This window comes from Acanthochromis polyacanthus, chromosome 14 (assembly GCF_021347895.1).
Source record: "Acanthochromis polyacanthus isolate Apoly-LR-REF ecotype Palm Island chromosome 14, KAUST_Apoly_ChrSc, whole genome shotgun sequence".
NCBI lineage: Eukaryota > Metazoa > Chordata > Actinopteri > Pomacentridae > Acanthochromis > Acanthochromis polyacanthus.
The window spans coordinates 19,259,161-19,275,814 of record NC_067126.1 but is presented as its reverse complement, the minus strand read 5'-3'; the positions used below and the strand labels follow the sequence as shown (position 1 = coordinate 19,275,814).

The window sequence follows — 16,654 nt, the reverse complement described above, 5'->3', positions numbered from 1 at the left end:
CTACCATTGGCTCAAATGGTAGAGTGAGTTTTCCACGCAAGGTTGCTGGTTTAATCCCCTGCTTCTCTCAGCAGGCAAGCACCTTGCATGGCAGCTCTGCCATGTTTGTTGTGGATGAAGGGGAAACATAAATGTTTTAAGTACCAGTAAGGAAGAGAAGTGTTATATAAGTGCAGACCATTTACCAAAGTCACAATGTCGGGTCGTCACATCTGTTACCTCTACAGGATGTCACTCTGATTCAGTCACATATTGTTCCTATAACAATTCTTAAAAATGGCATCAGAACATTTAAACCTGTTATGTATCCTTAGAATCAGAAAAAAATGATAAGATCATATCCTCCTAAGATTTGGACAGAGCGCTAAAATCACAAATGGAGGCTAGTGTCAGCATGAAATAAATTAATGCTCGGTCTTACCAGCAACTCTTTGGGCCACCAGACCTTCAACGTTGAACACTTCATCTGGCTCACTGTCTCTTGGCTGCTGTGATGCTGAGGCAGCAGTAGGGCTTCTCTGGTACTCAGAGGCCTCTGCCGGCTGTGTGGCAGGTGGGTAGTTGTTAATGGACTTGAGCTGAAGATGGCCACTTACAGCAGGGGACGCTTGTAAGGGAGTGCTGGTTCCAGCTGTTTCAGAACTGTAATTCAGAGATCCATGGACAGGTACAGGCTCTGGTGTACTAGGCTTTCCCGGTGACATCTGGGATGGTGTCAAGTGACTGGACAGGTTTGACACTGGTCCAGAAAAGTGGGTATGAATGGCAGCATCAGCCTGGTAGGAGGGTCTGGTTTGGCTCTGGGAAAAGGATGGCTGGGTGGTCACCACAACACTGTTGTCCTGTAATGGAGCACTTTGGGATTTTGTCACAACCGAACGACCTGGTTCCAGGTCCAACATGAGGAGATTGAGGGTTTCAATAGATTGCTCAATCTCTTGCTGGGAGGCGCTGTGGCGATGAGGGAACTGTGGCAGGCTGTGGTGACTGGGCAACACTGCTACAGCAGGTGGTGGACTGAATGTTAGGCCTTCAGTTACCGGCTCCTCAGGTACACCGAATCGCTGCCAGACATTGAGACCACGCTGGACAGCATCTCTGCTACTAGTGGTGCGGGTGGGGGCTGGTGGCATAGACTTTGGCTCTGCACCAAACGACTGAGAGCGGTACAGACTGCCATTCTGGGTTGCCATGCAATTACCCGAGGATGGGATTAAATCACTTTGGATCAAAGTGACAGGTTTGTCAGATATGCCAAAGTGTGGTTGGATGGTTTCCAGCGGCTTTTCTGGGACACTGCGCTCCAGATATGGCACATGGTCCTGGCCATTGATGTGTGACTCAGACTGGTAGTAAAGATCCGCCGGTGTAGCACGACCATCTGTGGAGGAGAATGTCCCAAGACTGTCCACACTGTTGCCCTCTTGACTTGTAGGCAGCTCATCATCTAAAATGTCAGTTTCTCGGTCAATGGCACTGTGCCCATTAACATGGACCTGCGCAGGCACAAGGTGAAGCATCCCTCCAACAGCAGATGTTGGGGTGGAAAGGTAGGCCTGTCGGTGCATGGGCCCCTCCAAGCCACTCAGCAGCTGCTCTAGCTCCTTTTTCTCTTGGGGACTGATGGGTTGTTGGGCAGGTGGGGCGTGGTGATGGACTGAGGGTAACTCCTCCCCCACAGGAATGTGTGTTTGGCTCACCGTGGAAGCCTGAGGAGCTGTTGTCGCTTCATCAGTTCGATCAGTTTTGATGGAGGCAGTAGAATTTCCTGAGTCGCTGCTCACTGACAAGGCATGGTCAACTGCAGGTAGAGCGTGTTCGACAGCAGTGGGCGGAAGGCCGTTTGATGTGACTGTTCCGTCAACAGAATCCTTTTTGCGAACTTTGGCGTAAAGGCTGCCGTCCAAGGGCCCCTGGGTATGGATGACTTCTAAAACAAAAAAGGATGACAATGTCTCATTACAATCAGATTAAACCAAATAGGACAATCAACAATCCCTCAGTTTCCCACAGTCCTTTAACTTTCAATTGCCCAAGTATTTTTAGAGCCACCATTACTTGGCCATTTCAGAGACAAATGAGCAATCTTCTAAATATAAGCACATGTGATTCATCAAGACATTAGGGAGTGTGAGGAATTATCAGAGAGAGAAGTATGGGCATAGCCAAGGCAGCTGCAGTTAAATTAAACACTGGCTCATTTCCACTTATTCTACCAGCTTCAGGAAATGAGCAGGGTCTGTGGCATGCACTGTGGAAAAAACGATGAAGTCACAGGAGCCTGCCTTACACTTTCTTAAGCCAGTTGCATTAATCGGTGCCACCTGAGAAATGCTGGCATATCAGCAGGCAAATCTGTTGTTGATTTTATTTGCTTATGATCCCCACAACTGTGAACAGAATAAGCTGTTGGAATGGATTAATGGACATCAATGATGCAATTTGCCAAGTTGTTCACTCATAAGCTTAGATGGAATACTGCACTGTAGAGGAACACAAATGCACATGCACATATTGTACTGTACATTCTCACACAGCCACAACCAAGTCCAGTGAGGAGGAAATAGGGTGCCCCAATCAGAAGAATTTAGTCATCACTGGAAAAACTACCTCACTGAGCAAGGAAGGCCTGGAGGCTTTTCCTGGCTTATGAAACCCAAAGCAAAGCAAAACATACAGAGTCGCACTGAAAAGTCTGAAACACACGTGTATTCACACAAGCTAACGTGCACCTTTGTCCTCTTACCCAGTCAATTAATATTTTCATATGGTCAATGTCTATGAAAACGTGAGTCCATTCTCCAAGAATGTAATGTCAGTGTTAAACATCACATCTGCTAGCAACACTTTGTGTTGTTATATATACTTCAGGAATCTAAAAAGAAAAACAATACCTTGTTAGACAATTCTCCTCCCACTGTTCATTAAAGTTCCCAAGAAACCTCATAACCCATGATGAGACAAGTCCTGATGACCAAATCAGATTCTACAGCTGGGAAAGGAGCTGCACAAAGAAGCTGTCTGTGTCTCTGTAACTTATAGATATCTCCATCTCAGCTGTAGTGAATACAGGGCTCTGTAATGGAGCTTGGTGGGCGTACACAAGCTGGGTACTGCAAGGTCCCCCTGGCTGGCCCGAGGCAACTTGCCAAGGGAATGGCGCACTGTAGCCGCTGCACTGTCAGGCTGCTGGTGGAAACAAATTGGGTGGCTCTTGGTCACAGAAAATGACAGCATGTCTTTATCTTTACTACTAATCTGTTAGTGAGTTAACTTAAGTACACCGATGGACCACATGCAGTGAACAAGAGGTAACGGTCGTTTCTAAAGGATCTAGGTTGATAAAGGTATGTTGCAGTATTACATGCCATTTACACAGTATCTTTGTTGTAAACTTCATGTTTGGTCAGCACGCTGACTGATCAACACTCAATATAGTTTTTAAAAATTACCTGAGTCAACGTGGGATAAACACAATGCAAATGTTAAGATTATTTTTAGTTTGATTTGTGAATACTCATATAGTCAGTGTTGTCTACCCTGAAAAGTTAGTTGGTGATACAGGAGGCTCCAAGTCAAGTCATCATTACACTCATAAAACCGCTTAAGTATCAAGTGAGTATCAAGCCCACTGACATGAACACACACACACACACACACACACACACACACACACACACACACAGACACCCCTTTAATGCCTCAGTCATGTCGATAAACATAGACATAAGTCGTGAAAGATAAGCCCTCCTCACTTTCTCCATTTCAGTACCTTTATAATCACCTGCCCTGAAGCCAAATGTGACTCCCACAGTTAGGATGATCAGTCACCCAACAAAGCTGCTTTCACATCCTCACCGCCTGAACTACAACAGTTCTACAAGCTACCTCAATGTAAGTCACAGCCTCGTCAAAGGAAATAGCAGAAACACCTCCACAGGAGGAGGCTCCCCTACCTGTGTGAGCAGTGGACGATAGTACAGTTCCAAACTAAGCTGGGAAAACCCTGCAGAGGAGCCCCCAGGGTGGGACATGAAGGATTACAGCAGGAATTGGGGGAGTTGGTTTTGGCTACTCTTCCTTCTCCTCCTCCCTCTCCTGAATAGCTTGCTGTCTGGCCGGAGAGCTGCTGCTGTTGCTTGCTGTGCTGTGGCTCGCACTAGTCTAAAGGCTGCCCCTGCTATGTGTGCGTATGTGGGAGGTCTATCACAACAGCCTGTTTGATGGTGTATGTGATGGGTGGGGGCAAAGGGCCACTCAATTTCACAGTATAGAGTTTGAAAGAATGACATCAGTCCCTTTAGGTCTGACTCTATCACACACCTACTTCCTTGATGTAAAGCTTGCTACGAGTCATGAGTATGTTATACTAAAATGACCGCTTTTTCCGTAATTATTCCACGTGTTCACCCATTTATGCTAGAAGGGGTTACTTCTATGAAAGAATAAACATTCATACACACAGATGCCCGTCCTTTAGTCCACTGGTGTCAAAAACACTCATGTAATGGAAACAGCTAGCTCGTCCAACAACAGTCATTTAACAAGCTTTCTCCAAGCTAGGAAGTAGGGAGAAAACTCCACCCTGCTGCAGGCAAATGGAGAAAACAGAAAGGCTTAGTGAGTAAAATATAGAAGACTACCCTGAGTGACTGCTGGTCGGATTTGTAAAGAGTTTAAAGAAGAAAGAAAAACGGCTTATTTTCTTCAAGTATACACTGAAAATGATTTATAAATGCTAATGTAGATGATTTGCAGTCGCAGCTTGTTGGGATTGTAAGATGGTTTATACATGCAACAAATAAAACACAGCCCGTTTTCCCACCATTTGAAAGCTGTCTTCAGTCTGTTGTGTGGTTCATATCACCTAGCCATCTGTACACATTAGCATGCAGGACAGTCCTTTCACTATTCCACAGCACAATGCACAACAATTGACAACAACCACACACCTCATTCTGACTGATGATAAACATGTGACTTTAGACTCCACTAAACTTTTTTATTTCAGATGCTGATTTTAAAGGAAATAAATGCAGGTCACATGGCTATAGATTTCATACTGGCACAGATTTCTCTCATTTGATTGATAGATCACACTAAGTTCCCTGCTTTTTCCTCAAACTCTTTTTCCTCTTCTTCCTTCCTCCTCCCATATCTTCCCTCTGGCCTCTATCCTTTCAGTGATGATGATGACTGAAGGTTCCAGCTGTGCTATGGTGTCACATCAAATAAAAGTCCAGTGTAGTCAGCGCTCTTTAACTAGCTCATGTCTTCACCTCAGAGACGATGCGACTGATCGGCAGAATCTCCATTTGTACTACAGGAAATCTAATCTGTCACTTTACACTTGTGAGACTGTTTTTAGGGCAGACAGACTATTTATGTTGAGGCTGCTTCTGTGTGGTGCTACGTCTGCTGCTGTTTTCATTTGGCTGAAATGAATCCACATAAGCGTCCACAAATAACCTTAGACAGCGTTCCTTCGTGTGATAAGAAAGGACATGTGCATGTGTGATATTCTACACTGTGTGTGTCCATGTAGGTGTGTTTTTACATGCTCCCTAGGAGGTAAATACTTGCTCTGTGATCCCAAGCACATTACTCAGAGGAGAATGTCTGCAATTCTGACCTCATAGACCTAACTAATTATACAACAGCAGCAGAGAGTGAACCATGTGTGACCAGTCTGGAATGACCAATTGGTCGCGTCGCTACATCATATTCATTAGAAGGGGACAAAAAAATACTTGTAACAAAGTGCTTTAAACAGAAAAAGCTGATAAACAACATTAAAACTATCAAGAGTACGCCAAGCTGTTTTAATCTTTAATAGCGAAACTGGATATGTGCTGCAAACACACTACTGTTCAAAGGTTTGGGGTCACCCAGACAATTTCATGTTTTTCATGAAAATTCACATTTTTATTCAAGTGCTAACATAATTACACAAAGGTTTTCTAATCATCAATTAGCCTTTCAACACCATTAGCTAACACAATGTAGCATTAAAACAAAGGAGCAGGGACGGCTGGTATAAATGGGCTAACAGGGCTAAGCCCTCCCAGGCCAACACAAAAAAGATGAGAAAATTATTTTTCAAATAACTTACAACAGATTGTTTTTAAGTTTAGGTGAAAACAAAGGTAGCAACAGCACCAATCAGTCAAAAGAAAAACATTGAATATCTCTAAACGGGCTTATTTTTTACAGCCCCGGCAGATACAGTCCACTTTCATTCATTTCATTCTTGTAAGTGATTGACAGGTGTCATGTCCTGCCCCCGTGATTTACTGATCATTTGGGCTAACTTCAGGCAGCCCACAGGCCTTTGACGCAGCGAGAAAAGGTTAAGCTATGGCGGGCGTTAGCATGAACGAGGTGGATTATTTGCTTTCATGTCCATTTTCCTCAATGTCTTTAGAGGAGACTGGGCTCACACCGTCGTCGATGTGAGCTTCTTTTCAAATAAGGTAGGCCCATGTTGAACTGTTAAAGGACTGTGACACCTTGTTTTTGCTGAGGTCATCTGTTGTACTGAAGGCGTGTTTTGCACTACATGTCGCCAAACAGTTGTAATAAGACAGTTGCAGCAGGCTATCTGTGGGCAGTGGTTGCAGTTGGAACACGTTTTGTAGTGGTGTGTGTGTGTGTGTGTGTGTGTGTGTGAGTGAGAGAGAGTGTTGATGTAGAGCACTAAAAAAGTATAATGTACCTGTAATTGATGTAACTGTGTGTATCATAGGTGATGTTGCTTTTGCAGCTGTGTTAACCATTTAATCGGTATTATGCATTTGTTAGCCCACCCAACAAATTTCACCACCAGCCGCCACTGCAAAGGAGCGATGGTTGCTGGAAATGTTGCTATGTAGATATTCCATTAAATATCATCCGTTTACAGCTAGAATAGGTATTTACCACATTAACAATGTCTAGGCTGTATTTCTGATTAATTTCAGGTTATCTTCATTGTAAAAAAAAAAGGCCCTTTTTTCAAAAATAAGGACATTAAGTGACCTCAAACCTTTGAACAGTAGTGTATGTGTAATTAATTCTTCCAATTCAAATAGAACATTTCAGATAGTGTCATTCTTCCTCATCACCGCTGTCATTGCAGATCTTCATGCTGTCATCTTTCCTACAACCAAACCCATCACTTTTTAGATTTCTATGTGTGGGGTTCCTAAGCAGCATACAGCGTTATGCACAACAATTTAGAGAGTCATAATGATGCTTGAGACATCTGCAACTATTACATGGTTCTAACAGACCTACAGATATATCTGTTGTCTTATTACTCAGACTGATGTTTTCAGTATCTTGAAAACAATTCAAAAAGATTGTTGATACCTGTAAATGTAATTCTGGACAGACAAACTCAGCTATTATATGGAAAAAATAGCATACCACAAAAAAAAAAAAAAACATCTTGATCAGCAGATACAGCATGAGGCATTCAAAATATCTGCTCCAAATAAAGTTATTGCAATATGAACAATGCAAAAAATGCTAACTCTGCCGAACACCTATTGTTGTAGACAGAAGGTGCTGCCAGATATTTTGAGGTTCTGTGGGCCAGATGGTGCAACTGCGTGACCTTTTCATCTTTAAACTTTGAGCTCTGACCTTTGTGGCACTAGATCCCCTTTTACAGCGGAAATAGCATGTTTCCTCTGTAGCTTACATGTTCAAACGCACACATATGTTGCTCTTGAAAGTAGGTGTATGTGCGTGTGCATGTGTGTACTGCATTCTAAAACAGTCAGGGGGTCTGTGTCTTCTACTCCCAAGTGTGGCATTAATTTAAAGCAGTGATGAAACACTTTCTGAGAAGGTCCCCTGAGGACACGGTGCTACAAACACTAATAGCCAGACAAGAATAAAGTTCTAAGTGTATTTACATTTAAGAAGCTCAAGAGAATGAAGAGTCTCAGTAGCTGTACTTGCTGGTGTAACAGTATGTAAGTATAGCCTGTGCCATACTTGGTAAAAGTTAATAGTTTAAGTATTGATTTGGCAACAATGCATGCCCGTGCAATATGTCAGGGCTCAAGGACAACTATTTAAGTAATACTCTGGCCTCGTAAATGATCTACATAAGAGGTTGCTGCAAGTTCTGAACTGGATTAATTTCACTGAAGAAGACTGATGTAAAAAAAAAAGTCAGCAAAGAGCTAACGAAGCCTACCTGAAGTAAAGCAACATAACACTTGCCATTTTAGCGGCTTCCTTGTGAAACTACTTGGTGCACGAAGGTACAGTAATGCATGTTTAAGTACAGTTTAGCTAATGCCAAACTCATAGTCCCAAAATGCTTCGTCAAATGTGAGTACAGGAACTCGTTCAAGCTTAATGAACACTGGCCCTGCAGCTCATTAAATATACATCAAAGATTGCTGTGAATCAATGCGTGTGAGTGCCCACTCTTTGGGATTGGAGAAACAAAGGACAAGGTAATGGAAGGTGGAACAAGCAGGGAAAGGATATTGATTACTGCTGATCACTTCAAACTGGCCAACACCGCCCTGACTATAGGAAACATTAACTGTATTCTGAAAATATGCTTGAAAGATAAACACAAAATAGAGTCAAATAATATCCATCATATCCAAGTGTATCCAGGTATTCAAACTGCAACTACTCATAACTAGTAACCCTGTGGCAAGTAACATGTATCTGCTATTGATTTTACACTGCAACTATACATAGCAATAATACTAAAAACAACACAAAAGCACAGTCATAACCAACACACACGATGCGCTATAAATCAGCCAGACAGTTCATCCACGCAAAGCATTATGTTTCACTGTGTGCCTCAGGAAAAATCATCAGCCGTCGTTAGCAGCAGGGCTGCAAAGGGAAAAATTATAAGGGCCAAATGAGGAGAGTGTCTGATGAGCTGGCTGTAGCTATCTTATTCTAGAGGTGAAGAGAAGCTTTGATGGTCAAACTCTTACTAGCTATGATTTGGAAAGACTACAAAGCCAGAAGCATGTCACTTTGCCTGAAGCCTTGATAGTTTATGCAGACCCTCCTCAAAGTAACTTTCGTCAGCCTTTGTTTTAACCAAAATCAATAAGAGCTGCATCAATAGGTTTTCACGATGTGCATGAAAGATAGAGAGAGGACACATCACCTAAATAAATAAATAAATAAAAAACTTCATTGCACCATCCTAAGGAAGAAGAGATTCTCTGGCCTTTATTAAGTGGTGTTTCTATATTATGCTACTCACCAAGAAACAGAGGTAAAGAGGGACTACCAGTCCAAATTTGTCAGCAAAGAATGTGCAGTTCAAGGATTGCTTCATCACTTTCCTGCTTTCTCAAAATATTCCCATTTACTTTAGTCCATCTAATTGCCATCTAAATACTCTTTTGTGGCCTATACTTTGTGTCACTGTGTGTTTGCGCCGGCCAAGACAGCAAGAGAGAGCTTATTTCTATCTCTATTCACATCCTACTCCCACCCATGCAAGTGCTCTGAACAACCAGTAAAAGTCTTTAGAGCAGTGACAAGGGCATGAACGCTCACCAGTTCCCTCCCTGTCTGGCTTTGTGTTGGTAGGAACAGATAAATAAACCAGAGGCACCACTATCAGGGACTGAATCTGGGTAGTGATTGTGCCACTATCCATCCCAAGGGAAACCTAAACTAATGATGGTGCTCAGCTTCGGAAAATGAAAGTTCCTGGATGTATTATAGTGTAATAGGTTGATTATGTTGATTTTTGCTGTACGGTTTCTTGTGAAGTGAAGAATACCTTGTTATGACAAAGACTTGGAAACATGAGTGCACAAATAGAGTTCTCTTTAGAAGTAAGATAATAACAAGAGGGGTGAGGCAAGTATTCCCAGTGGAACCAATATGAAAGTGTCTGACTTCATGTACAAACCATAGTCCATTTCTCCTTATAAAGTTCATCTCCTGTGTTTTTCCACCTCTTGGCTCTGAAGGGGTCTATTCAGTAAGTTTAGTGACCCATACAGAAGGATTCTCTGGGCCAGTAGCAATAAATAAGACAGCGGTACCCCATAAAGAAAGGGCAACTCATGGTCTGCTCATGTTGTCCTCCCCACTTTAAGTTGACTCAAAGAGTTGGAAAGACTAATGTATCGCAAGATGGCTAAGAGCCAAATCAAAGCCACATATAACACCTGTGAGAAAGGTTTTGCATTAACATTTAGCATTTGCTGAGAAATGAAGGGAGTCATCTGCTGTCTACTGTCTCTAGATTCAAGCTTTTCAACTGAACTAACCATAGGGCTTTGAAATTCCCTCATATAATATTATTCACAAGGAAAAACAGCTGTAGACTACGATGAAGGTTTTTTTTGTGTGTTCTCCTTCTACAGCACAAAGACATTAACACTGCATAAAATATGGGTAAAAAGAGAGTCTTGTGAGAAGAGCTTGTGGAAAGTGATCATGATTAATTAGGTCTTGGCTCGTCAATGGTACTTTTAGCCAGATCAGCTGTGTAAAGATGGCTGAAAAAGGGGGAGAGAAAAAGTTTGCGTGTCTGGCTAACAGCTGGAGTGAAGCTGTATCTAAAGGAGGTAACAGACCACTCATTTATTCCCACACATCAGGGACAGCAGATAACCAGTACTTATTCTCTCTGGATTGGCCATGCCTTGCAAAGATTTCTATAGTACTCACACTGCAGTACAAAAACTGGAGTATACTCAGATTTTCCGGGTGTGAAATTCAGTTTGCAAGTCCAGTGCAGACATCATAGCTGAGTGTGCTAAGTTATATCCAGAGCCTAATATTCTTTATCTTTCCTAGCGGAAATCCCTCTCCCTGTGCCTCTGTAACCAGGGTCCAAATGAGGACACTCCACAACACAAGGCACTTGTTCTCTCTTTGTGTCCAACGCAGTCTTAACTGGAAGGCCTTTATTTTTCTGTCTTGGCTGTTATGCAATTGGAGCTGTGCAAAGTTTGGAGTCAAAGCAGCCTAATCCGCCCAAAGCCTCAGACCAGACTCAGGAATTGATAGCATGGACGCCTGTTGCCAACACAAAGGGCCAGACATTTCACCTCTGCATCTTCTTGGAGAAACGCCATACCCAGACAATGTCTGTGTTTCAGCGAGATCGCATTCTTATGGAGGAAGTTGGCTTTCCGCATCAGGGGAAGGTTGTCAGAGTGGCTGAGAAGTTCTGGATACAATGTCTGTGTAAGTTCTCATTCATCAAGGTCATGGTTATCCAAAGCTGTTTAAATCAATCCACTGGACTTTAAGAAAGTTCCTTGAAGACGTTTCACCTCTCATCCAAGAGGCTTCTTCAGCTCTGAAGACTGAAGAAGTTCTGAAGACTGAAGAACCCTCTTGGATGAGAGGTGAAACGTCTTCAAGGAACTTTCTTAAAGTCCAGTGGATTGATTTAAACAGCTTTGGATACTGGATACAATAACATTCAGACCAGCTGGTATCAGAAGAAGTGAACAGCTGCTGTCCAGAGCCATTCACATTCAAATTAATTCACAAAGACATGGGCTGTGTCCGAAATCACATACTAACGTACTACTCATACTAAATGTGACGTCAAAATAAGTATGTAGTGCGTTCACATTAGATAGTATGAAAAGACTGAGTACGTGAGAAATACCCGGATGTATACTATATCCGGAAAATTTTTAAGTATGCGCGGTGACCACACTAGTCATACTCAACTGCCCCATAATGCTTTGCGAGCTACCCACCGAAATGCAAGCCTCCGCGGGATATGTGGTCGGACCGGGGCGATTTTTATTTTATTTTATGTGGTTAAGTAGTCATCCTAATCACCCCACAGATTTGAGAAATAGGCGTTTTCTGACCAACGTTTTAAATTTGTCAGACGCCTCACAACGTGCTACTGAATGCTAGCAGCTAGTTGCAGCAGCTCACTTTGCATACAGAACAAGTAGCAGCTACCTCCAGTAGCCTGCAGCTACAATTGAAACGATTCGCATAATCTGGCTAATAACTGCATGAGGAGTACCGGCTTGAAATTGCCACATTAAATATGCGACTGTTTGTTAGCGTAAAATCGACCTGAAGCCGGCATTCAGCCGAGATATTTGATAGCCGTACTTCCGATTTTTGTCGTCGGAGGTTTGAAATGCATTATGAGAAACGGAGTAGTATACTACAGTGTGAACGGTCGGCATTCTAATCATACTTACAGTACGTAGTATACAGTATATACTCATTGAGAATGTAGTATGTAGTACGTTAGTATGCGATTTCGGACACAGCCATGTAGTTGTTAGTCTTATTTTCATTTAATAATGGAGCAGCACATCTGGAACCATCTGGCTACAATAGCAACATCTGAAGAGCAGATTGATAGAGAATCCACTCCACTAGTAGTCTGGGTCACATTGTGACCAAATACCCAACCCTGCTGGACACGATGCTGACTCCTGATTGAGGGTTCTACTATGCAGTTGACCCCAATCACCTACCTAATGATTGATGGGATCAATCAGAAGGAGATTTTACCACCAGATTAATTCTAAAAATCAGATTTATATTACAATTTGAGCATAATTAAATTCAATTACAAAAAGACAAGACATGTCATGGTAGCATCTGAGTCAGTGGGGGGGTTTAAATCTTTACAGATTTCTTGAACATTAAAGAGACTGGATGTGACTGGAACTAGTAGTTCTATTCTCTGATTTATCCTCCAAATGTTTAAAACACTGCATTCATTTTGAATTAGAAAAGGCTATATTTCACTATCTGTGGTAATTTATTGCTCACCTGGCCAATGCACCATTTGAATCTCAGTCATCCTTATAGACCCAAACATAGTCTCAGCAGTGATATCATTCTGTTACATCAACTTGTATCTCCACCAGGATTATATAACTTCCCTTATCCCACCCTGCCTCTGTCTGTGGATCAAAACACAGACTTAATAGGACATGACTCATTTAAACACCTCTCTCTTGCTATAAGAATTTCGCGGCAAATCATCTGTGCCCAGCAGGACAAGAATAGTCAACTCATAACTTCCGTTGGAAAAGTCAAGGGTGGCGAGGCCAGAGCACAGATGTATGTCCCCTTAACTAATGTGCATGAGATTAAGAAGGAAGTGTTAACTTCCTGGAGAGAAACTACACAACAACAGGGAAATGCTTACTGGACCCTGGATAAACAGTAACTTTATAGCATCAGAAAATATGCTAACACAGACAAATCAAGGACACTGGACAAAGTTTGTCTCTACACATCTGCTACAGTTTCCAAAAACTTCAAGTTCAAAACACAAACCACAGCACTCATGTAGTGTTCAATGAGTTCTGCACAGTTTTGGACATTATTCGTATTGTAAAGTATTTGCTGAGATCTGGGAACATTGCTGCTATGAAACTGACCACAGATGAACCAGGAAGCCAGACTGTAAAGTTTGATGGATTTTTAAAACAGACAGTTTGGTTGATATTTTCTTTAGCTTTATATGTCCAATATGTTTGTCTAACCTGGGAGTTTGCTTCAAGCATGCATGACAGTCTGCCTTCTTGTACTAGTAGACTTATTTCTCACAATGTCACCACATTCCAAGATCACAGCAATTAACTTGTTAAACACAATGACATTTTTCCAAGCAGGAATGTTCACTAAACTACATAAATGGAGACAAGCTGCAATACATTTGAGTAGAGTCAACAAAAACAGACAACTTTGTAGGATAAAGGATTAAACCCAAAAATAAATATTAACAAATACCACAATGTGGCCAAGTGTTTGGACAATAGACAACTTGATGTCAATAAGTAATTCAATACATTGCCAGAAGCAGACAAAATCAAGTTTCTGGTTCTACAGTACCAAGCTTGCTACTCACATGTTGTAAAAGATGTCAGCTGCTGAATTTGAACCTTTCTCTCCGACGTTATATAAAGAACACACTGCACATAGGCTCACGGCTGAACTCTTCAGCAGCTACCAAACCTAGAAAAAAGGCATCAGCTGCATTATGCCAAAGGGAAATCGAAGAACTGCTGGGCTCAAATTCACCATGTAACTCTTAGAAACTGTCTGTCTGTGCTGAGCAGCAGCATGCACAAACCCACACTGACATTCTCTGTCACTCCTCCTCCTGTGAATGTGTGCACAAAAGAGCTTCACAGTCGAGTGGAGGAGTCTGCCTTTAACTCCTCCGACTCCTCAGAGGACAGAAAGAGAGGGGGAAAAAAGGTCTCTTAGAAATTGGAGAGAGAGAAAGTGAAATGGCAGTTTGAGACTAAATGGGTTGAAGGTTGGATCAAAATATCCCCAAAAATTGTATTGGAACACTGGAAACGCTCTTTTTATCTATAGTCAAATCCTGTACTGATTAGATTCTGTGCAAAAATACAGCAAATGTTACTTTGAAAGGATACAATTAACTTGATATTGCTATGGGGAATTGGAGAACTCAAAACAGTAATCAACAGTATCACCAATGATACTTTTTGTGTAGGAATTCTTGCAACGACACTATGTTCTCATAGTCTTTATCGCTCTCCTCTGAAATCTGTTTCTCTTTAGTCTCATGCATTTTTTCTCTTTATATATCTCTCATGATTTGCTTGTTTTTATCCCTCTCTCTCTCGCTCTCATCACTCATCTCTTCCCAGTTATTCCAGAAATGCTGTGGGGTTGGCCAGCTGAGTCAATCACTGGGTCTGAATAGTAAACAAAAACACAAGAGGCCTGTCACACCACAAGCGACTATCAATATCCACTGACAATAACATGATCCATTCTTCAGTGTCTGTGCAGAAGCTGAGCATTCACATTGTCCCGTGCATCACACTTTCTTGCAGCAATCAAGACCATTTATAAGAAATGGTTATACAGTTACGAAGCTCAAAGCGAGTCCAAGCCTCAACAAGGCTGGGAAAGCAAATGCCCCTTATTAAACTCATATTTCAGCATTAGTTCCAATACTAACACTACATAAACCCTAAGAGGTATGGGCTGGGGAAACATGCAGTGCTGCTTTGAGCATATCAGCAGAGCAACTATGAAAGGTCTCAGCTTATACTGGATTGGACGTTATTAGTCAGCTGGCGGCCAAACAGCTAATGAATGAGCTAATGAATGATTGTAAAGCTGAATGAAGCCGCTGAAGCCAATCAGCTAAGTGCAACTTCAGTGCTCAACCTCAACTAACACTCTCTGCTCTTTAGTTTAGTTTGGTCTGTATTTTACTCTAGTGTCCAAATAGAAATGAATGTTACGAATCTAGCACAGTGTCTTCTCTTTGGTCCGGTCCTTTACTGAATTGGTCAGTGTCTTATTATTCATGTTTAAATGAAAGAAGTCATTTTGTTGAGTTGTAAGATTCTTTGTTATGGTATTTCACAACAGTGCTTTGTCAACTTGTTGTGTTCTGGTTTTGTCAGATTTGTGAATTGGTTGGTTGATTTAATCTCATTCAACCAAATTCTCATAGGTCAGACAATTATCAGTCACTCTTCCAGGAGGAAAAGTGCTACATTAACAGCCTTCTAGGATTAATCCGTTATTTTGTGGTGGGAGAATCAGACTACCCGTTACCACTCACACATTTTGACTTGGAACTCACCCAATCTAATGAGGATTGCTAGGTAATCAAAAATGTACTCAAAGGTGGCTCCAGACTAACTAACACCATGCTATTGAAGTAATAGGTGTGGTTGCATTTTGTTCAAACAGTTGGCCGAAAAGTGGAGTGCAAACTTTCCAAACATATTGCAGCTCATCTAAAAACAGCAGCTAGCTCATCTGTGATATATTACTCAGGAGATAATGTTCTATGACTCGGTATTTTTGCAAAAATCATATGAATATGGACAGGCATTGCACCTGATGAGCCTTCAAACTGGACTTCTTAGATCATATTTTATTTTCTCGCAAGTTCCTGAACACACGTGGACCCGACAACAAATCTGTGGCAGAAGGCTCTGGATAGGAGATTTTACTTCTAAGACAAAGGTCAATATGTTGTGTTCTGAGATTTTACAAAATGCGTCTACTGAATGAAATGACAGCATATTTTATGATCTTGCCCACATCTTAAATACCCTTTCTCCAAAGACTTAAAGTATGTGTAAAGTGGCTTCTGCACAAGTGAACTGTGTAAGTGTTGCGTTGCTTTGGATATTGGTTGTTGTGTTTACGCAGCGAGCAGGCATGACAAAAATTCCTGGGCTAAAACTGACCCACAGCAGCTGTAGCTGTTTTTATGGAATAAACACAATAAAAGTCAACATCAATCTTTGGAAACTAAAGACCACATAGATGCCACTTACCCAATGCTGAAACCCAACAAAACATTGGCCCTATAATTTAAGCTTCATACAGTGGCTTGATAAGAAAGGAGTTGATGTAAGTAGCCTTGCACTTTCCTTAGCAAACCAACTGTGATCCTGTCTAACTATAAACCAACAACAACTATACTTTTTGTTTCCAACTCACACTTGTGAAGATATACATCCTGTGCCATTTTCCTTCTCAGCTCTAAAGGCCACTCTGTCAAAGGAACTAATTCCCTTTTCAGCACAAACACTTGTGAAGCCAAATAACAGTGGAAAGACTTCAGTTCCCTTGTTCCTGTGAATTTTTTAACAGATTCGTTAAATGCCATTTCCAGGCTGAGGCCATTTCAAATGCAGTGTGCATC

General features: G+C 41.8%; 1 protein-coding gene across 17 annotated transcripts in view; it reads right to left on the bottom strand.

Moving 5' to 3' along the window:
* tns1b (tensin 1b) overlaps positions 1 to 16,654 on the bottom strand; it is a 213,304-nt gene that overhangs the window by 23,247 nt on the left and 173,403 nt on the right. For 15 of the 17 annotated variants that reach the window (XM_051958597.1, XM_051958608.1, XM_051958602.1 and 12 more), the window contains one exon: positions 422 to 1,930. In XM_051958597.1, the coding sequence (XP_051814557.1) occupies positions 422 to 1,930 (1,509 nt within the window). The remainder of the gene's footprint in view (positions 1 to 421; positions 1,931 to 16,654) is intronic. The other 2 variants (XM_051958598.1, XM_051958601.1) reach the window with 1 other exon arrangement.